The sequence below is a fragment of the Crocodylus siamensis genome, chromosome 3 (genome assembly GCF_052110815.1).
Source record: "Crocodylus siamensis isolate JL-2025a chromosome 3, ASM5211081v1, whole genome shotgun sequence".
NCBI lineage: Eukaryota > Metazoa > Chordata > Crocodylia > Crocodylidae > Crocodylus > Crocodylus siamensis.
Window position 1 is genome coordinate 94,915,556 of NC_143397.1, and position 22,997 is coordinate 94,938,552.

A 22,997-nucleotide genomic window follows, 5' to 3' on the forward strand; every position below is an offset into this window, starting at 1 on the left:
CTCCCATTTAGTTGCAAATCCTATTTTCTCATTGAAAAATGATTTTGGCAGAATTTTGTGTAAACCAGACCAACTTAGAAACTTAATAACAACTCCCTGCACAAACACATAATATTCCAAGTACTTAACTCATGTACAAATGTCAACCCTAATTATTTGCTTTCCTAAACTTATAATTGAAATTGTGTATTACACTATCAGTAAGATTACTGTGATATGCGTTTCCTTATCTTTTGGAAGCGGAAGAAATTTCCTTGTTAACATGTAGGTTCCGTCACTGGAAACTCAATGCATGGTCTTTTGTTTAAACAAATTGTTCCATAAATTGGCATCTCCTTGTTTTTACAACTTGCATTGGGGGTATTGATTTCAAAAACTGAACTTTAAGCCCTTTTAAATAAATTTTCATTGAAGAAATTGCTACTGCATTCACACAACCCCAAGACTGAGACATTAATACACAAAGACAATGGAATACAAAGTACCTGTGTATATACATTTACTGTATAGGAAACTGAAGGTATAATAATAAAAAAATAAAAGGTCCCTAGAATAGTTTGTTTAATTATATAAGAGATGATAATTAATTATCAAAAATATGAACCCAAAGCAGAACTGCATAATAATTACATAGGAACTGTATTCTAAAGCGAAACCACAGTTTTCTTATAAAATGTATATTCACAGAAGCTCTACAATGGAAAGGGAAACACATCTGGAGTTCTTTTAAAGTCTTTACTGTTCTACAGAACAGCAACATTCACCTCCACACTCCTACAGATTATACATGCGACACCTATTATGTTTAGATCCTTTTCTATCCATGTTACGATTCACTACATTGAACAACAGACTGGGGTCAGGAACTCTGGGTTGTGTTCCTGGTTCTGCTATTAACTTACTCCATAGTATAAGGCAAGTGCTTAACAAGTCTGTGACTCACCTTCTTTATATGTAAAATGGAATAATTATTATTCATAAAGTTTTGGAAGCTATTAATTCAGTCAGTATATTCTAATGACTTTTTTTCAATTAAACTAAAATCAAATATTATGTTGAGAAGAAAAATAAAAATATCCAACCAAATCATCACAGCTTGCATGCATATATTTTGAAATGGCTGTACGCTTAATATCAGCTCAAAATTTTAATTTACAAAAAGACTTGAAACAATTAGCATGAGCCCAGAAAACTAATAATCTGCTCCCTCATTTTTTCTTTTTTGCAAATAATAAAAATATTTGGAATTCATTTTTAGGTTCACTTTAGGTACAGTTACCAGTTTTTTGCTCATCAAATTATAGAAGAAAACTTTTGATCATCACCACTGGAATACTTCACGTATCAGAAAGTTCTAACTGTATACTACAATTCATATCTTACTAAATATATCATTTGATATTATATAGATTTTATCATGCTAACTGAAAAAGATTAATCGTTCTGTACTTACTTTATTTCTATGACAAGGTCAGAATCATAATGACCTAAATTGAGAATAAGCCTCATTTTGTTTGGAATTACGTGCATTTTAGTGGAATTGGATTTATTACGATAATAAATCATATACGTGAGCAATGAAAACATATCACACATAAGTTCAATGCATTCAGAAAGAAATAACAGGATATAAAAAGCTCTAGTATCTTGACACTCTGCTAAGCAGAAGACAGGATAAACAAGGCCACTGAGCATTCAAGACAGTCATGGGTGCATCCATGGGTGCATCTTCAGGTTACTGCCAACTTTAGATAACAATCCATCAATGTCTGTTTAACATGGTACTCTACTTAAGCATACAGACAACCTGATTGCTCCCTATTTCAGCAGGTACAGTATATTAGAAATTCAAATGACCCCCATCTTGAGAGGAAGTAAAACACGTTTAAATAAATGCCTTATTTCAGGAGGGGCTTGAAAAGGCAGGTCTTAATAATTTAGAGCAGTGATGTTTAACTTCCGACCCATGGAGTGGTATTGCCTGGATCATGGGGCTTCCCATGGGTCTGGGAATCTGGCAGTGGGGGAGCAGTAGCAGCAGTAGCTGCATTGATTGCTCGCAGAGACACTTCAATCAAAGCTGCCACCATTCTCCTGCCTCCAGATTTCTGGACCATGGGGAGCCCTATCACAGTTGCACCTCCGCCATATTTGGCATACAGGGTTGCATCTGCAGACCAACCCCATATGCTGGATCTGGCCCACAGTTTGGTCCTGTGCCACTCATGTGACTCATGAGGCTGGAGAGATTGAACAACTCTGGAGGAAGAGAAATAAATAAATAAATAAATAAAAAGTCAATGGGGGATGGGTTTTAACAATGAAGCTTCTCCTTTGGTAAAGGAGGGTTTTGTGTCCTGCAAGACATCCTGCAAATAAATATTTGCAGAACTTCATTTTACACCTGTGCATCCCTCATTGGAATACATCAGACTGCACATTAGCAGAATTAAGCACATACTTGATAAGACCTAGAAGCTAATGTTGTTGCTGAGGGAGAAATCTGTGGTATACAATCATCTGCATGTATGTTAAATGCCATTAATTTTATTCACACACAGAGAACAGCCCTGGAAAAGAAGTGATCACAAAAAGCACACAGATGATCCTCTCTTTTAGGACCGTTAGCCTAAATGTTAGCGCCCAGTTTCCATGAATAACTTTACCTCAAGAATCAGCTACTTAGAAAAGTTAGAGGAAACAAAACTACATTGAGTATGAACCAGAATCCCCAAGAAATTCTGCAAAAGGCAAACAGCTGCCAAGGATTTCACTAGTCTTGCATGCTTAGGAAAGGAACTTTTAAAAGTGTGTATAATGTGATCACTGTCACGGTACTACTGGGGAAGGAACATCATTCTGTGTTAAATTCTTTAAGAGCCCTTTTAAAATGCTTTTAGAGCATTTTTAAGGTGAATTTAGTAAGTAGTCACAAGGCAGGCATCGCTCCCTCCTTTCTGTAATGTTTCATATGCAGATTGGGCTTCCTACATTCCTTAAAGGAAAGATTATCCACTCCAAATCCTTTCCACACCGTTCATACTATGAGAACAAACCTGACCATTAACACTGGTACTGCTCCCAGAAGGAATGAGGAAGGCTTCCCTTTCCCTACTAAGGTTTTAATGAGGAAGGCTTCCCCTTTCCTACTAAACAGGGACTAGGAGCACTGCCATATTAGGTTACTCACTTGTTTTAAAGTACCTGGATATCCTATTATAATATACAATGAATCATAATTCTAACTGACCTTTTATTTATAATTCTCCTATGAGCAGAGAATTCTTAACAATTAGGAAAATACTATGAGAAACATAAATCCAGAAAAACAACATGACCAAGTAAAACAATCTGACAGAAGAGAACAGATTCACTGTCAAAAAGGTCACAGTCCAGCTCCAGATGCCTAGAAGGGAATTCCCCTAGCTTAAAGCAATGGTTCACAATAGTTTTTAGACTCCAGGTTCCCCTCCATAACTTTTCCTAATTTACTGGCACCCCATTTAAAATATATATATTACAGTACTTACCTTCTCGCCAGGCAGGGACAAGGGAGCCCTTACCTCCTCACCTGTTAGAAGTACCAAAAGATGAAATCCCAGCAAATTCAGGCAAAATGATAAACAAAGAAAATTCTGCAAAATTGACAACTCCCCTCCAATTGTGAATGCTCATTTGCTATATAAGAAGACAAATCCTTCAATATTTCATGCAACACCAATGAAGATTACATTAATTTGGCACTGCTGTCATGATGGTTTCACTAAAATAGAGAGAGACCATAATTTCTTCTAGCAGCAGCAATCTTTAAAGTGAGTTTCAAATCAAACACTGATTCTTTATAAGCATATTCTTCCTTACTGAACCTGCCCTAATTCTGGACATTGTGAAGGGATACTTTTACAATTAATTCCAAAAAATGGACAGATCTCTACATTCTACTTCTGCCCCCTGTGGCTCTGATCCTGCTTTCACCGAAGGAACTGTTAAAAATTCCCTTTGACTTCACTGAGTGTTGAGTCAAGCCCTTAGGTGGAAAAGTAATTTCTCTTGACTACAAGCTTTGCTTCTGTACAGCTTTATTAGTGTCAGTTTGAAATGTAGCTGGCTTAGATTTTAGAATGACCTCCTCATGTGCTTCTTGTGCAAGGCAGTAAAGAAATAATGCCCCATGGAGTTGCAGCAGCAATGAATTTGGCCGTGTGTGTTTTCAACCAAATGTTTCTTACAGTTTAAATCTGCGTAGTTCTGGCATTTCATTTAGTTAAGAAGTAGTTAAGGTCTTTAAATAGAGAAAGAGGGGTTACTTAATATCACTTAATCTATTGCAGATGCTCTTTTTGGTTTGGTAAAGAAAGAAAAAAAAGGGCAAATCACTAAATATCAGGCAACAGAGAACTACAAAAACGGCACAAGAAAATAAGGACAAGTGAAAGAAGACAGCAAAAGGAATAAAGGGTTGACGATGGTTAGGCAGCTAGTGAGCCATGATCGCTGCTTATGCCACCATTCATAATCATCTCATTACCTCATTTGTTGTGTCTACCTATTGTATCTCATCTTATTTTTGTGTTGTTAGCTGTCTGGTATAGGATTGTTTTTCCTGGCTGTTAGCATAGCACTAAGCAAAACAGGACTCCTGCTATAAAACTCATTATCAAGAGCTAATTAGCATAAGTAATACTATGAGTGAATTAGACCCATAAGGCAGCTTTGCTGGTTGGGGTTTTTTTTCCATGTAGTGATACTTTAGTCCAAATACAAACACCTCCCTTACATATTTACTTTCTCATTTTTACTGTGAATGTATCAGTGCTGACAATGCTAAGTAGTACCAAAAGTACATTACTACTGCATTTGCCATCACAAACTGAAAATTTGCCCTCACAAATTTTGGAAATTTTTAGAATTTGTCTGTGATGTTTAAATTAAACAGTTAAATAATCATCACATGGTATTCTGGGCTTTAAGGCCAGGTACAGACATTACACTTTTACCTGTATAAGTGATCAGAAACTAGTCTACATCTGAAACAGAAGAGATTTTTTGGCACGCAGAGTGGTTTAAAAATGGCAGAACCCAGGCTAAGATTTACCTCCTCCCCACCACCTACCAAGGGCAAACGTGTGTTCTTTTTGCTACCGAACTAAACTACACTGCTTACAGATAACATTGTACCTTAGATCAATTCTGCATCAGGGTTTTTGAATGTTTGAACTTAGCCAAAGATGTCATAGAAAACTATCTACAATAGTGGAAGCAAATACATAACAAGGTTGCTTAAAAAAACTACAGTAACTGTTCCTTACTCTCAGCAACCTTGTGTATGGTTTTCAGAAGACATGCATTTCCCACAGCCCCAAATATATACTGTTAAGCACTGGAAGCCATAATGCTCATTGTGTATGACAGGAACGATACATTTGCAGCTATTACAAACACATGCAACACATTTGTAGCTACTACAGCTTAAGGGGGCAATTCCTCCCCCACTACCTTGCAACAGTTGAACTTGGGCAACAAAACACTGCATTACAAGAGCTCTTTCCTTGATCACAGCTCCAGAATGAGAATGGGTTGTATTTACTGCCTGTAAGATTTCTGTGTAAAAACTTCAAACTGGAAACTTAAAGGCATGAACAATGATGCAGTTTTAAGTTTTCCCAGCTGGCAAAGTTTGTGAGATGTACTTCCTGTTAGAGCTGGGCCAGAAATAGTGTGAAACTATATTCTCTTAGCAAAAACAGTGCCATGGGCCAGAAACAGGAAATTGAGAACTGTTTGAAAATGTCAATATGTGAACTTGAACATGTAAAAAACCATTTTTTTTTCAAACAACAATAAGTCTGTTTCCTCAAACTATGGCCAAAAGTGGCTTGTTAGATTGTATTTTAACATCTGGCTTCCTTCTTTCTAGTTATTTTTACTGGTAGCTCAGAAGTGATTCCTGTAGGTGCGTCTGGAACAAGTGTATGATCAATTTTCACGAGAAGAACCACAAGGAATATCCACACCCAGGTAGTCTTGTGTAATTGTATACAACCATAATTGGAAGTACCGGGATATGAAGAAAAGCCACTCATTAATTTGGTATAATAACTACAATACAAAACTTGTCTTCAGTTTATACATATGAAATGAACATTTCATAGAAACATAGAAAATTTGGGTTGGAAGGGACCTCAGGAGGTCATCTAGTCCTGTGGTTCACAATTAGGGCTCCTTGACCCTCTAGAGGACTGCAAAAAATTTCTCTGGGGTACAGCTGCACACTGAGGGGAGGTAGTGGTGGCTGGGCCATGGCAGTGGGATAGAGCTGCATGTGAGCAGCTAGTGGCACAAGGAGGCAAGGACAGCATGTCCCCTTGCCTCAGGCCATTAGTCCTTGCACTACTGGCTGCACAGCTGGTGTGGGATGCTGGCAGTGGTGACAATGAGTCACATCACCCTGCTCCACCCTCCTGTGCTGGGTCCCACCCTCTAGGCTGTGGAGGCAGCTCCTGCCCTTGCTGATCCAGCCAGGATGCAGCCCCATGCAGGCATACAAATCTGGGGGGGGGGGGCAAGTACCCCACATTCCTCCCAACTTGTTGCTTATGTCCCCCCCTGAACACACACGTCTCATATGCCTTCCCCACTCCCGTATACCTCACCTATTCCCCTCCTGCATACTGGATATACAGAAAAACAGTTGTTGTGGGCCATGAAGTTTTTATAGCATGCCAGGGGGAGGCCTCAGGAAGAAAACGGTTGAGAACCCCATATCTAGTCCAACCTTCTGCTCAAAGCAGGACTATTCCCACCTAGATCATCCCAGCCAAGGCTTTGTCTATCCAGGTCTTAAAAACCTCCAGGGATGGAGATTCCACAGTCTCTCTAGGTAATCTGTTCTAGTATTTTATTACCCTCCTAGTCAGAGAGTTTTCCCTAGTATCTTACCTAAAATTCCCTTGCTATAACTTGAGACCATTGCTCCTTGTTCTGTTATCTGCCACCTTGAGAACAGTCTAGGTCTATCCTTTAGGTAGTTGAAGGCTGAATTATTAAATCCCTCCTTATTCTTCTCTTCTCCAGACCAAATAAGCCCAGTTATCTCAGACCCTCCTTAGAAGTCATGTGTTTCAGCCTCCTAACTATTCTCACTGCTCCCTTTTGGAGTCTCTCCAATTTGTCCACATCCTTTCTGTTTTGTGGGGGGGCACAAAGCTGGACACAGGACTCCAAGTGTTGCCCCCCTAGTACTGAAAAGAGGGGAAGAATCACTTCCCTCAATCTGCTGGCAAACCTCATATTAATGCAGCCCAGTATGCTGCTAGCTTTCTTTGAAACAAATGCACATTGCTGACTCATATTCAAGTTATTGTCCACTGTAACCCCCAGGTCCTTTTCTCCAGAGCTGCTCTTTAGTCAGCTAGGACCTTTGTATACACCACAAAATTGGCCTTTAAAGCTGCTTAAATGCCCTTTTGCACTGCTCTAATGGCATTGCTGTTTGCATGGTCAGCAGTGTATTCTGCTTTAAATGACTGGTATATAGCAAGATAAAACACATCCGAGGTATTTTAGTTTGCTACCTAAAAAAGTGCAACTGCGCATGCGGTGCTGGAAGCTGATGTGCTTGGGGGTTGATGGGCCCCATGCAGCTCAGGGGCTGTGGGACCCGGCGGCAGCCTATGCAGGCAAGCTCCATTGAAGAAAAACAAAAAAAACAAACGGCGAGCCTGATACATTTTTTTTCTCCCTGGAGCCTGCCTGCCTGAGCTGTGTGGGGGCCCAGTGCTTCCCTCCATGGCTGTGGGGGAGCCGCTGCTTCCTCCACGGCTGTGGTACCCCCAGGACCCCCCAGGTCCTCCCAGTAGTCTGGGAGCTGACCTTGCCTGTGAAGATTGAGGTGAAAAAGTATTGAGTACTTCAGCCTTTTCCACATCATTTATCACTAGGTTGCCTCCCCCATTCAGTAAGGGATCCACACATTCTAGGCTCTTCCTCTTGCTGCTGATATGCTTGTAGGAACCCTTCTTGTTATTGTTCATGTCCCTTGCCAGCTGCAACTCTGTTACACTTTGGCCTACCTCATTTTATCTCTGCATGCCCAAGCAATACTCTTATACTCCTCCCTAGAAAGTTGCCCTAATTTCTACTTCTTGTAAGCTTCTTTTGCACGTTTAGGCTCACTGAAGAGTTCCTAGCTATGCCAAGATGGTCTTCTGCCATACTTACTTACCATACACATCAGGATGGTTTGTTCCTGTGTCCTCATTAAGGTTTCTTTAAAATATAACCAGCTCTCCTGGACTCCTTTCCCCTTCAGTCTGGCTTCCAAGGGGAACCTGGCCATAAGCTCCCTGAGCAAGTTAAATTCTGTTTTTCTGAAGTCCAGGGTCCTTATTCTGCTGGTCTTCTTCCTTCCCTCAGGAAAGGAACTCAATCAACTTGTGGCTGCTGCTGCCCAAGTTGCCATCCATTTCTACATTCCCTACCAATTCTTCCTGGCTTGTGAGCAGCAGATCAAGAAGAGCACGGCCCCTAGTTGGCCTCTCCAACATTTGCACCATAAAGTTTCCCCAACACTCTCCAAAAACTTCCTGTATTGCCCGTATTGCCCTCCCAACAGATGTTAATGTGATTGAAGTCCCCCATGAGAACCAGGGCTGTGACTAGGAAAGTTCTGCTAGCTGTTAGAAGAAAGCCTCATATTCCTGATCCGGTGGTCTATAGCACATACCTACCACATCATCCTTGTTGCTATCCCCTCTAATCTTAACCCAGAGTCTTTCAACAGGCCTATCTCCAGCTTCATACTGGAGTTTTGAGGAATCATACAGGTCTTTTACATAAAGTGCAACTACTCCTCCTCTTATCCCCACTTGTCCTTCCTGAACAGTTTATATCCATCCATGACAATGGCCTAGTCATGGAGGCTAACTATCATTTGACAATAACAGTACATTTTTGATTGTCAATAATATCTTTGGCAAGGCTACTAATGACAAGTGCAATGACTTGTTGCTAGTATCATAACAGGTAAAATGCCTTCATTTTACTCTACGTAGTAACAATATAATCGGTATCAATACTGTAATATTCTACAGTGTCAATCTTTTTTAATAGAAATAGGTAGAAAAGAAAATGGTTGCGTAGTTAGCTCATCTAATACTGTGGTGTCAAACTCTCTGGGCCCTCCAAGACAAATCTGGACTACAGGTTCTTTGTGAGCCAGATCTGGATTTACCTCTGGTGGTAGGATGAGAAGTGGCAAAGACATCACCAGAGGTCAGCACAACCACTGCTTAACCTTCTGCTGTCAAAATACATGCCTAATGGATCTCTGTACCCTGGATGTTGGTGGTGGTCCTACTACTCATAGACCCACTGCTCTAGGAGCTCCACAGGCCAGATGAAATGGCTCTGTATGTTTGCATGGCAAAGAAATACAAGCAAATCACCAGTGATTACTATGGATATACAAGCAAATCACCAGTGATTACTATATGAATATAACAACTAATAGGATAGATTCTTAGGAAGATTTCTCTATTTGTTCTGTGTAAGAATGACAGAGGATCCTAAATGTAATGTGCTGGGTCATGGGAAGTTGGGCCTAGTTCTTAGGCCACCATAGAAGATCCAGTGACAGGAAAAAAGTCCAAAATGCAGGACCAGTCCAGAGTTAGGAAACAGATACCAAGTTACCAAGGACAAGGTCCAACCCATGAACTGAATCAAGGATCAGGAGTCAGAGCTAAAATTACCAAATCCAAGGGAAGATCCAGAAGCTGTAGTCCAGAAACAGAGCAAGTAGGGTCAGGAAACCAGAAACACTAGATCGCAGAGGCTTGCCATGGCAGATATTCAGCAAGAACTGTTGGCTGACCGGGAGCCTTTTGGCACTCCTGAAACTAAATGGCTAGGGTGCTCTTCCAGCAGTCAGTCAGGAGGCCCAGACAGTGGCCAGATGGAATCATTAGGTGGGTTAGGGGTGCCAGACAAAGCCCCCGGCAGGTGTGGTCCACTAGGCAATTAGCTCAGGCTGCGATGCCTGTTAGAACTTCTGACACTAAGCCAGTTTCATATAATATGGGACACAAACTATTTTTGCACACATGTCTGTTTAATGCAGTGGCTAGGGACAGAAATTACACATAGATTAGTATAAATGATTAGAAACTGGTTTGAATCTGTAGCACAGCAGACATTTAGTGCACATAAACTACTTTAAAAATGACCAAAACCAATTTAAGATAAACCTGGATGGGTGTAGTATCAGACTTAACTGATTTAAGTTAAATCAATTTATCGATCATCTGTCCCAGATCCTCTCCAGATTAAAATTAACTCACAGTCCCCCAGAATTCTAGGATGCTTTGAAGGTTGGGTGGGCTAGCTTTGGCCCAAGCTGTCTGCTCCAACAGAACAGGGAGGTATGCTCTAGTGCCCCACCTGGCTTCTGGTTTGGGCCATTGCATGCATATGGCTGCATTTCCGGAATCAAAAGTGAATGCCTGTTTACATGCTTATTGGTTCAATCCATGCAGCTTAGACTAACCTGTAAAGATTGAATCGATTCAGCCTCAGGCTTTTTTACTGTGTGTACTTAGCCACTGTGTTTAACCAGGATGCTATAAGCAATTTTTTACAGAAGGAAGCAATATTCAGCTGTCATTATTTTTCCTCTTTGCACTAATACTACTGTTATTTCCAGACTCAGGCCCAAATTTTTAGTGGACAATCTGAATTCATAAAATGAGCTGAAAAGGAGCACAGAACTAGCAATGGCAAATTTATCTGGACAAGTGTATTACCCACTCACCCTTCCAGTTCAGGCTGGGCGTAGCAGCCTGGCAGTGCTGCTGCTCCTTTCACTACCTCTCTACTGACAGCCCCAGAGCTAGGGGCAAGGCTTGGGAGAGGGATGGTTCAGCAGCTTCCTTGGAGGCTGCTGGAGTGCCCCTGCCTACTGACCAGGAGGGACAGCACAGACAGACTAGATTCCCCCTTGACTCAACAGAACATCTGTTAGATCAGGGGGCTGCTCTTACTCATAACACTTTATGTAAAGTGCCATGAGTTACAGCCCACTTGCCTCCCAAAACCCAACAGATATTCACCTGTTGGGTCATGGGGAAGGGGCTGGAGCTTGTCCTGGCCAGCAGTTAGAGCAGTTCCTCTCCCAAATGCTGCCTCCCACCCCCCAGTTCCAGGGCTGTCAGTGGGGGAGGGTGGGGGAAAGGGAGAGAGCAGCCAACACAGAGCTGACAGCTACTTTTAAATGGACAGAGCTGGGGGATGGGTGGACCAGAATTCCCTTGCCTCACGGGCTCCCACAACCTATCCCAGCTGGGGTACTGGGGGGAGTGGGACTAGGCCCATGAGGTGAGGGGCCTCCATTTCACACCCCCCAACAGCTCTGGCTATTCAGAAAGTAGCCAGTACCTTTGTGCTGGCTGCTCTCTCCACTTCCCCCTCCCCTGACAGCCCTGGGGACAGGGCTGGACTAGTACTACCAGCCCCATAAAGTTTATTTAACAAACTGTTTCTTCCAACTTCAGGAAAACAAGCCTAAAAGTTTGTTGTTACTTAAAAACCCAGAGTGTGAACTCCTATGGATTCTCTATTTTAAGACTGAATATAGCAAGATCTCTACCTTGTGAATTTGTTATGTAACTTAATACAGCCTGAATTACAGATTGTATATTCTGTTGTATATCTGAAAGTTAGTTTGAGCCAGACTCCAATTCTGTCATTATCAGCAAGTTCATCTCCATCTTTTTTTTTTAATTCTTGGAAGGAGGCTGGCACCTCAGATACCATTGATTTTATTAAAGGCAATAATTCTCTAATGTCTGCCTCATGACAGACATAGTGCTATCTTTCTCCATCGTTCTTTGTTTATGAGTTGAACGCTGGCCTAAGGGAGTCCACAGTGGGTCCTGATACTTCTCTCTGGTAGCTAGCAATTAAGCTCTTAATATCAGTGCTGAGTTTTTATATAAGCACCAGGATTTGGGGATCTCCAGACACTTGTTTTCTGAGGTTTCAGAAGCTCTTGGGTTTTCTGGGCCAATTAAATTGGCACATGTAAAGACTACTGCAGTAGAGTTCTTCTATGAAGCAGTTGTCTTGCTGGCATGATGTAATTGGAACCCTCCTCTCCCCCCAGCTGCTTTCCCCATCAGGTTGGATTTAGAACATTACAAAATAGAGAGGAGGAAAAAGAGAACTGTTGGAAAAAAGCCTATGAGAGTCCAAACCCGTCTCAGTGCTCTGTAGCCCTGCTGATACAAGATGGGAGGACTGAAAACAAGGGATAATAGCTCTGTTGCCCCTCTTTTCTCATAGAAAAAGAGAACCTAATTGCTGCATAACCAATTCAAGAGTTTTTTTCAACTGTTTTAACTGAGAAAAATTTGTTAGCTAGTTTACTGGATAAAAATTATTTCCCCAGTTCTATTGATGATACCCACATCAGTTCTTCAGTTTATCAAAGGGGAAGTAATTGAACTAAAAAAGCTGGGTAGCAATAGGCCACCTTCCATCACAACTTTACAAGGAAAATGTAAAGGAGTTTTGCCTCCTCCTTCACCAAGCATGGCTCCTTCCCAGAAGTGTTACCTTTAAAGTAGGGGTGGACAATTATTTGGGCCCAGTGGCCACATAGAGAGTTTTCACAAGTTGTCAGAGGCCAGTGCTCTTACAACAACTCATCCAAAACTCCCTGTGTGGGGTGGGGCCACAGGCAGGCAGGGAACAGTGTTCAGGAGGGAGATGGGTGGGCAAGGCCAGGATCTGGGGGCAGGGTCACAGGGTGGCCACGGCCTTGTAAGGGGGCATGCATGTGTGTGTGTAGTGGGAAGGGGAAGAGGGAGGGTTGCCTGGGTGCTGACCTGGGAGCTGGCCAGGGTTGAGGGGAGAGAGGAAGGGGCAGGGAATATGTACAGCAGAGCCCACACAGGCAGTGCAGTCCACAGCTGCCCCCACGATGCTCCACACGGGGTTGAGCCAGGGATTCTCCCACTGGGGGCAGCCCACACTGTGCTGTAGCCCATGCCCATCAGCCCAGCCCCAGCCCCAGCCCTGGCCCTAGCCACTGCCTAAAGCTTCCGGTAGGGCTGCTCCTGGTGCGGCTGTAGCCTCTTGGAACTGAAGCTAAAGCCCCATGCTCTGGGGCAGGAACTGCCCAGCTGAAGCTCCCAGCTGCCTTCCACTCACTTGGCCACCCATGCCAGGTAGGCCAAGTGGGTGGAAGGGAACCTAGAGCTGGAAGCAGAGTCCTGTGCACTGGGGCAGGAGCCACCCAGCTGAAGGTTCCTCCCAGCCATGAGCAGCACAGCAGGAGGAGGAGCTGGTACAGGTGATGGGAGTAGAATAGCACCAGGCACCTGCAGCCAGACCAGGAGCAGCCCCACCAGAAGCTGTGCATGCTGGCTGGGGCTGGGGCTGGGCCAGCAAGCATGGGCTGCCCCAAGCTGGGCTTAGTCCCATGTGGAGCGCCGAGGGGGAAGCCATGGGCCAGTTGGAATCAATTGGTGGACACATGCCACAGGCCGGATCCAATCAGTTGGTGAACCAAATCCAGCCTGTGGGCCATATTTTGCCCACCCCTGCTTTAAAGCCTTTTTGCTGGTTAATACAAAAATTACAAACAATCCCCTGCTTCAAAATACAGGTTATTTTGTCCTTTCTGAAAGCATCAGTCAATTACTCCAACTCCCTCTGAGTCTCCTTATTTCAGATTCCAAATACATATAAATGTATTTGTATATTAGACATGTACCTTGGGTTCATAATAGCCCTTTCCAGAAGTCAAGACTACAAGGTTAATTGTCAAAGAGATTATAAACCTCATTTGCTCTCTGTTGAAAGAACCATGAAAATAACCATGGACATAGATAGCAAAGCCCCTCCTCAACGAGAAGATAATTCAGCCGTGTTGCTGGTCTCTGACACATATCAGTCAGCAACATAGTTTCTCCTAAACTTCGGTCAAGCCTCCCAAGAACACTTCTCTTCTTTTGCTGTCCAGGTTCTCTGTCACGTTATTCTTTGCGGGGAGGGGGGGAGGGAGGGACCAGTACCAATTTTTATCTTCTTTTAAAAAAAATACTTTAAAAGAGTTGATATACTTCACTGCAGGCAGCACTGACCATCACTGAGGATACATCAATACTATGTTCCAAAGACACACCTAAGATAACTGAAACTCAGCTAGTTCCAGTACCACTAGCAGTGTAGTCACAACTGTACAGGTTCACTATAGGATGTAAAACCCTCTTGGGTCCCTGGATGAATAGTCAGGTGGTTGGCTTGGGCCAAGTTTTGAACTGCTGTGGCTATATTGGTGCTGATATCCAAATTCAACTAATTTAAACCTAGATTGCATACATTCACAAGCTGGACTGCAGCATAGACCTGGCCTCAGAGCCAATGAATACAGAATGAACGTTTAGACTAGATACATATAATAGTTTGACAAAACAGGAATGGTCTTCAATGATCACCTAGCTTCCAATGCAATTAAATAGCATTCACATTCATGAAATCAGAATCCGTTACACAACCTATTGTGCTTCTTGTGCATAATAATATCACTGCTTAAACACCTTAAAATATATATATTAGATCCAATTAATTTCTGTTAAACAAGGAAATATTAGCAATGTAGGTGGTGGGCAGAGATAGAACAAGAAGAAATGAAGAATTACCCCCAGGATTAGCTATCTATGAACATCAAAAAATATATATAGGAGCATCAATGCTTTAAATACAGTGATTCTGATTATCTCAATGTTCAAATAAAGAAAGGAGAGACTGAGAATGATGCCACTTTTTGTGTTTATAGTTTAAATCTATATACAGGTGATTCTATGCTTTGGGTTATGAAGCAGAAATCCAAGCTGAAGCCCTGGGGTGAGGGTGAGGTGAGAAAGGGGACATCTACCCCCTACTCAAAAACAAAACAAAACAAAACAAACAAACAAAAATACAAGCCTCAGAACTCCATGGCCCACCACCTTTGCTCCTAGTAATCAGTGAGACACAGATAGAGCATCTGATTAAACTATTGGGTTTTCCCCCCCCACCAGAAATCCTCCAGCAGAAGGATAAAAAAAAGAAAAGTGATCTTAATTTCCTCTGGCCCTTCTGTACTACTGCTTGCTCACATGTAACCCACCCTGACTTCATCTAGCTTGAGGTGCAATTTAGGATGACACACAGCAGTAGCAGCTTCAAAATCACAGGTGAGACTAATGAGATTGTTCTGCAGGGCTCACATTCCTTCTTAGAGGTCTCCTTTTGATTTGGGTCGATTTGTTCCAGTCTTCAAGGCTGTTCCTCTTCTTCCCATATGCCTGGATGAATTTTCTGAAAACATGCTAACTGCACAGTTGACAGTCTCTTTTATGAACTCAGATACAATCTAATCTCTATTAAGGGCCTCTCCTAACCCGAATATTCTCCACCCCCCCATTATAGTTTTAATTTCTGCATTACATAAGTTAAAAGCTTGTCTTCTCATTTTCCCTTTTCCCCGGTATTTCTTAATGCCTTCCAGTGAAGTTAGCACTTTGCCATCTGCTGCCTTGATGACACCACAGCAGGGAAAGCGTAGTTTGGGTGATGTTTTCCGAACCGTGATGAAAGGCATGTCTGCATTCCCCTTCTTTGCTGTGCCACTTTAAACATACTGCCTTCTTTCTCCTGATGTATTGCTGTTTATCTTCAGTCACTAACTCTGGTATCTTTCAGTCTAGACACTTGAATTTTAAGCTCTACTCATCTCATTGTCCTTCTTCCATTAATTCTACTCATCTCCATTTTCTTCTTGTCTCTAAGTAATATCTCATTTTTTCTTTACTTGCCACTGTTATTCAGTATTGTTTCTTCATATACTTTGCTCAGGATGACATTTTTTACTTCATATAATTGCTTATTAAAATTTTGACATTAAAAATATTTTTACTACCCATTTTACCCTTTAAACACTGCACTGAGAGTATTGAAGGAAAGAGGACTATGACGACACAGCAGCACAGGGGTGACAATAACTTCTGTGACACTGTAGGAGGCATTTCTAAAGCAGCCTACATGGGGAGGGTAGTACAGAAAGTAACGGTAGAAAGGCCAGGGGATTGACATAAATGTAGATTCAGTACTTCCCTAATTCCATGGAGGTGGTTAGAAGAAACTATAACTGTTAAGCTTGTCCTTTACCTAGGAAAGCAATTCGTGGCTGTCTGAAGTTGGGGGAGAGTAGAGACTTGACGTGGTTCCTTTTCACATTTCTTCTAAATACCACTTGATAACTCAGAATGTATGCAGGGCAATGGCTCTTACCGTGGATTTACAGATTATAAAGAATCATGGGGTGGGCTGGGGGAAGTATGGTATCATGGTTGACCTTGCAAGCTATTGAACCTCAGCACAACACAGGAAACAGTGACTTTTGTCTGCAAAGAACATGAAGCAGGTCTGAATATTTCTTTTAAGCTTTCTTCTCTGAACTTTTAAAAAACATTTTTTTAAGCAGCTAGTTTGGAATTCAGGGGACCTTGGTTCAATTCTCTGCTCCATCACCCACTTCCTGTGTGACGTGAGTTTGTTACTTGATTAGTTGGAGTAGGGTAGTTTTGAAAACCTAAATCCTAAGTTTCAATCCATTTTCACACTGTGTACTTTGGATAAAGTTAGTGGGATTTCATTTTTCAAAATGTCACCATTTTTAGTTCACTGCTAGCTCAGAAGCAGTTAGGTCTATAAATTTTAAAGCAGTCCTATTTGTAATGAGGTAAAGAAATCACATCCACTTTCAATGATTCCCTGATTGATCATTTTTAATGCTATCAGATGGCCAATCTATTAATATTGTGAGAACCTTAAGTCTACTTAGGGGCTATTACAGTATATTGTCAGGGACATGATTAATAATTATTTTTATTAATCTAATACCTAGCATAGTGTTTGTAATGTGTAGGGTATCATGGGCCAATTCTAAACTCTTATGCTCAGTTAAATCAGGAGTACATTAGTCAGTGAGCAAGTTGAAAAAAACCATTATGATTTCTTTCTTGCTTGCTTATTTCTTTTTGGGGGTGGGGTAAATAAAAGATTTCTTTAGCAGTTTAAATTTAATTTAAAAACTGACCCCTGCTTCAAGGAAAAGCAAAGGGGGGAGGGAGGGGGCAAGGAAGAGGGCAAAGGAACAAATCTCCTGAAAAAACATCAATGGAATTTCCACTGACATTTTAAAAATGCAGAATAAATAAATACAACTGACCAATTTTGCTCAGTAGCATTAAAACACTGTACAAGTCAGATGTTGAAAATGTCATCAAGCAACTAAAAACTTTATGAACCTCTCTGGCATCCTGATGAATATTATAAATTGTTCTAGGGTAGGTGTCTTGAACTTTGTAAATATCACCAACACATCAGTACAGTTACTAATGACAGACATTATCCTCAAGCACCCTGTGAACATCATAAAAAAAAAAATCACAGATGTGTTGGCAGCCTTTCTAAGTGTTGTTCCCATAGACAAAAGCCTTCTTCATTGTTATAAATGTTGCTGATAAACTAGTAGTAATTCTAAGCGCTTGCCTTCTCTGGAAAGTTTTCTTGAGTTATCTATACTCAAGTTAACTCCTCTTGAGTTAACAGTCGCATTGAAAAACAACGTTTGGGCTGCACACAGCAGCTGTATCCTCAATACACTAATGCCAACACTGCCACCAGCAGATGGTTTTGTGTCCAAATTCTCTCTAAAGGGAGTATCCTGCCAGTGCCACTGCTGCTTGCCCCACAGTATGCAGCTGCTCTGACCACTCCACCCACAGCATGGTCCCCCTGCCAGGAAGAGGCTTGTGCTCCGGGATACCAGGACAGGGAGTGCTGTCCCCGTCAGGCTCACTCCCTCCTTGCTGTTCCAGTGGCAGGATCAGGGGTGTGGTCAGAGGCCAGATGGCATGGCCCCCTTAGGCAAGGGGGCAGGGAGAGGGCTTATTTCCCGCCCCCCCAGTGTCTGGTTGAGAGGGCAGGAGGGGACTTGTCCCACAGCTTGTCTCACACAGGGAGCAATTGGTGGTAGCTGCCAGGGGTGGTAGATCCCACTGTGGTCCCCCAGGGGAAGAGTGGGGGGACAACCTCTCTCTTTTCTCCACCACCTAAGGGGCTATGCCAGCCAGCCTCTGGCCATGCCCCCGCCCCACTACTGCAGTAATGAGGGAGCAGGGACCCTGATGGGGGCAGCACCCCCTGTTATAGTTTCTAGGGTCGGAAGGGACCTGAGCAGATCATCTAGTCCGATCCCCTGCCATGGCAGGAAAGAGTACTGGGGTCAAATGACCCCAGCAAGATTCTCATCTAATCTCCTCGTAAAACCCCCCAGGGTAGGAGCCTGCACCACTTCTCTTGGAAGCTGGTTCCAGACCCGAGCCACCCTGACCATGAAGTAGCGCCTCCTGATGTCTAACCTAAACTACCTTCTGCCAGCTTGTGACTGTTATTCCTGGTCACTCCTGGCGGTGCTCGGGGAAACAGTGACTCCCCCAGTGCCCGCTGATCCCCCCAGACTAGTTTATAACAGACCACAAGATCCTCCCTCAGCCTTCTCTTTTGGAGGCTGAACAGGTTCAGGTCCCTTAGCCTCTCCTCAGAGGGCCTGCCTTGCTGCCCCAATCATGTGAGTGGCCCTCCTCTGGACTCTCTCCATGTTGTCCACATCCCCCTTGAAGTGCAGTGCCCAGAACTGGACGCAGTACTCCAGCTGCGGCCTGACCAGTGCCTCATAGAGGGGGAAGATCACCTCTTTGGACCTGCTCGAGATGCATCTGTGGATGCATGACAAGGTGCGGGTGGCCTTCCTGACTGCCTCCCCACACTGCCAGCCCATGTTCATCTTGCAGTCAATGATGACCCCAAGATCCTTTTCCGCCTCCACGCTGACAAGAGGGGAGTTCCCTAACCTGTTGGTATGGTGCCGGTTGTTCCTCCCGAGGTGCATCACCTTGCACTTGTCTGTGTTGAATCCCATCCTATTCTCATCCACCCACCCTTGTAGCCTGTCTAGGTCTGAACCATTTGACTGTGTGGGTGTCTACACCACAGCCCCCCAGTTTCTTAATGAGAACGGGATGAGAGACAGTGTCAAAAGCCTTCCGGAAGTCCAGGAAGACTATGTCCACTGCTACCCCTGCATCCATTGATTTGGTGATCTGATTGTAAAAGGCCACCAGATTGGTCTGACAGGACCTGCCACTGATGAACCCGTGTTGGTTGCCCCTAAGCATTCAGTCCCCTGCTGGCCCCTCCTGGATGTGTGCCAGCATAGTTTTCTCAAACAGCTTGCCTAGGATCGAGGTAAGACTAACCGGCCTATAGTTTCCCGGGTCCTTCTTCCTTCCTTTCTTGAAGATGGGAACCACGCTGGCCCTCATCCAGTCCTCCGGTATCTCACCAGAGCACCACGAGTGCTTGTAAAGCCGTGCCAGGGGACTTGCAATGACCTCGGCCAGTTCCTTTAGAACTCTAGGGTGGAGATCATCCGGACCGGCTGACTTGAATACGTCCAACCCCTCCAGAAGATCCCTAACTAAATCCTCACTAACCCATGGCCCAGGCGGGCCTCCCCCAGGGCCTGAGGGGGGCCCAGCAGGGAGGTGGCTGTTCTGGTCCCTACTTAGGAAGACGGAGGCAAAGAAATCGTTAAACATGTTAGCTTTGCCGTCTGGTGTGATGAACAAATTTCCCAACGCATCCTGCAAGGGCCCCACATTACCCGGGACCTTCTTTTTACCGCCCCCATGTAAAAAAGGACTTCTTATTGTCTTTAATCTGGGAAGCTAGTCCCAGCTCCATCTCTGCCTTGGCCTTCCTAACTACCCCCCTACATCCCCGAGCAACTGCAGAATAGTCATCCCTGGTGATGACCCCTTCTTTCCATTGGGTGTAAGCCTTCTTTTAGCAAGGAGACATTCCCGGATGCTTTTGGTGAGCCATGGAGGCTTGTGTGCTCTCCTGCTCCCTTTGATCCTCATTGGGATTATCTTCCTTTGGGCTTGGAGGATTGTCTCCTTAAGGAGCGACCACTCTCCTTGGACACCTGGCTCCCCTCTCGTCCGGGACCTCAGCACTTCTCCAACTATCCTCCTTAGCTCATTGAAGTTTGCCCTCCTAAAATCTAGGGCTGCTGCCTTATTGTATGCCTTTGCCACTTTGCACTGGATGGTGAATTCCAGCAGGCAAGGATTGCTGTTGGCCAGGTGCTCAAGCACCCGCAGCCCCCTCACCAGGTCATCACCTGTGGCCAGCAGTAGGTCCAACAAGGCGTCCCCCCTGGTGGGGCTGTGCACCTCCTGGGTTAGATGGAGGTCCTGCACTCTGGCCAAGAACCTACATGAGCATTCAGACCTGGCTGACTGTTCTTCCCAGCAGATGTCCGGGAAGTTCAGGTCCCCCATGACACCACATCCTTAGCCTTCACTACCTCTGTGAGCTGACCCAAGAATTCCTGGTCAAGCTCTTCTCCCTGGTTGAGAGGTCTGTAGTAGACTCCCACCGTTAAGTCTCTTTCCCCTTGACTGCCCTATACTCTAACCCAAAGCACTTCAGAGTGGCCCTCCCCTGACTCCTTGCTAATTGACAAGGATGTGTATTCCTCCTTAATATAGAGTGCCACGCGCCCACCTCTCTTTCCTATCCTGTCCCTCCTGTACAGCCTATAGCCCTTGACATTCACCGCCCAATCATGCGTTGAGTCTCACCACGTTTCCGTAATCCCCACTATGTCCGGGCTGGTATCAGCCAACAGGAGGGTGAGTTCCTCCTGCTTGTTGCCCATACTACGAGCATTTGTGTAGAGGCATTTGAGGCCTCCTGTGGATGTGTATACTGACCCCCTAGTTCCAGCATTACCCTGGCCCCTATCTCTTACCTGTTTATTCGCTTTGCTCGTTGGGCTGGGCTGGGCTGGGCTGTAGTTGTGGATGCTGTTTTGTCTGGCAGGCTGATGTTTCCTCCGCCCTCATCTTCCCCTTCCCCCAACGAGCCTAGTTTAAAGCCTGCCAGAGGAGGTCCGCCAACCTAGAAGAGAACACACACTTACCTTTAGGGGAAAGGTGGAACCCATCCCATCCCAGCATGTCTCTCGTCGTAATGTGCTGGTCATGGCTGAGGAAGCCAAAGCCCTCCTCGAAGCACCATTCCTGTAGCCGCCAGTTGGTCTCTGCGATGCACGTTTCATGCTGTCTGCCTCATCCACTCGCTGGCAGGATAGAAGAGAAAACACCTGTGCACCTATCTCCTTCAGCATGCACCCCAGAGCATGGTAGTCCTCCATGAGGTGATCAGGGCTTCTCCTGGCCACATTGTTAGTGCCCACATGGACTAGGACCATGGGGTAATAATTGGTGGGCTGGATTATGGTCTGGAGCATCCCTTTCACATCCTGAATCCTTGCTCCAGGTAGGCAGTTTACCTCGCGTGCCGAGGGGTCCCGGCGACAGATGGGGCCCTCTGTACCTCTCAGGATGGAGTCACCAATGACAATCATGCGACTCTTCTTCCTCCTGGCCTTCTTGCCTCCTTCAGCTTGCACGGGATGCGGTGAGCGTGGAGTTGCCTCCTCCCTGGTTTTGTCTTCTCCTTCCTCCTCCTCCTGGGCTGCCAGGGCTTTGTACCTGTTCTCCAGCTGGACTGGAGGAATTGGTGCTGCCATGTTTCGAGCAGCCCTGGCATGGGAGGTGACCATCTGCCACTTAGCAGTGGAGGGCTCATCTTGAGATGCACCCTCCTTGGTCATACAACTCTGCAGGGAAAGAAAATCTCTGTCAGTTTCCTCCTCTGCCTCCCTGATTCCCCTCAGCCTGCTAACCTCCTCCTGGAGCTCCCTCACCCGCACCTCCAGGGTGTCCCAGAGCACGATTGTCTTCCTGGAATGAAGAGAGGTGCCACAGACAGAGAAGGAAAGGCAATGGTGGTAGAAGGTTGTTTGGGGAGTTATGGACACCCATAGCAAATCCCAGTACCACTGCTCCCTGCCCCTGCACTCTGCAGCAGCTCTGACCTCTGCCCCCTTGCAGTGCAGTCATCTCTCTGCTGCAGTGGCAATGCATAGTGGGTGCATTTGCACCCCCTTAGAGTGCTGGTGCACCCCCTGTCAGGCTGCACTTTCCGCTTAGGCAACAGGCAGGGGGGCAGGTGAGAGCATGGATGGGGAGTGGGAGCACTGGATGAAGCAGCCCGGATGAAGTGAAGCAGAAGTTAAAGCCATGCTCCCGCAGCTGCTTCCGTGAACATGAAGCAGAAGCAGCGCTCCTGCAGCTGCTTCCAGGTGAGTGCGATTGGTTGCAGGGGACCCCTGCCAGTCAGTGTAATTGGTGTGGACCCCCCCCCCCCAAAGTCATTGACTGATTGCTGGGGGGGGGGGGGCATGTGCCCCACCTGACTAAAGTGGCATCAGTTGCCCATGCCCTGCTGGGAAGAGGCTTGTGCTTCCTAGGAAACCATGTGACAGCCCTGCCCCCTCACTGCTGTAGTGGCAGGGGCCTGGCCAGAGGCTGGTTGGCATGGCCTCTTAGGTGAGTGACAGGCCAGCAGCAGAGGCATGGCCAGATGCTGGTGAGCATGCCCCCTGAGGCAGAGGGGTCAGGGAGGGGGGTTATTCCCCCCTCCCTCTGGTGAGGGGGCAGGAGTGGGCTTATCCTGCCACTCACCTTGTGCAGGGAGCAAATCAGCTGTAGCAGTTGGGACTGGCAGACCCCTAGGGGCAAAGGGGGTGAGGGGGAAATAACTCCCCTTCCTGACCCCTTTGTCTCAGAGGGCCACGCTGGCCAGCATCCAGCTGCAAGGGGGGAGTACCAGGCAGACCTTGGCTCAGTCCATGCTGGTGGAACAGGGAGTGGGGAATTAAACCCTCACCCTGGCCAGTCCACTCCAGGCTACTGTCAGGGCTGGCCACGCCCCCATCAGTGGAGCAGCCAGCAGAGAAATGCCTGAGAGGT

At 45.0% G+C, this 22,997-nt stretch overlaps 1 protein-coding gene across 1 annotated transcript in view; it reads right to left on the reverse strand.

The window, feature by feature from the left end:
• LOC149868551 (uncharacterized) overlaps nt 1–22,997 on the reverse strand; it is a 40,840-nt gene that overhangs the window by 13,957 nt on the left and 3,886 nt on the right. Inside the window, exon 2 of the mRNA XM_090037240.1 lies at nt 21,101–21,802. Coding sequence (XP_089893366.1) covers nt 21,101–21,796 — 696 coding nt within the window. The 5' untranslated portion in view covers nt 21,797–21,802. The remainder of the gene's footprint in view (nt 1–21,100; nt 21,803–22,997) is intronic.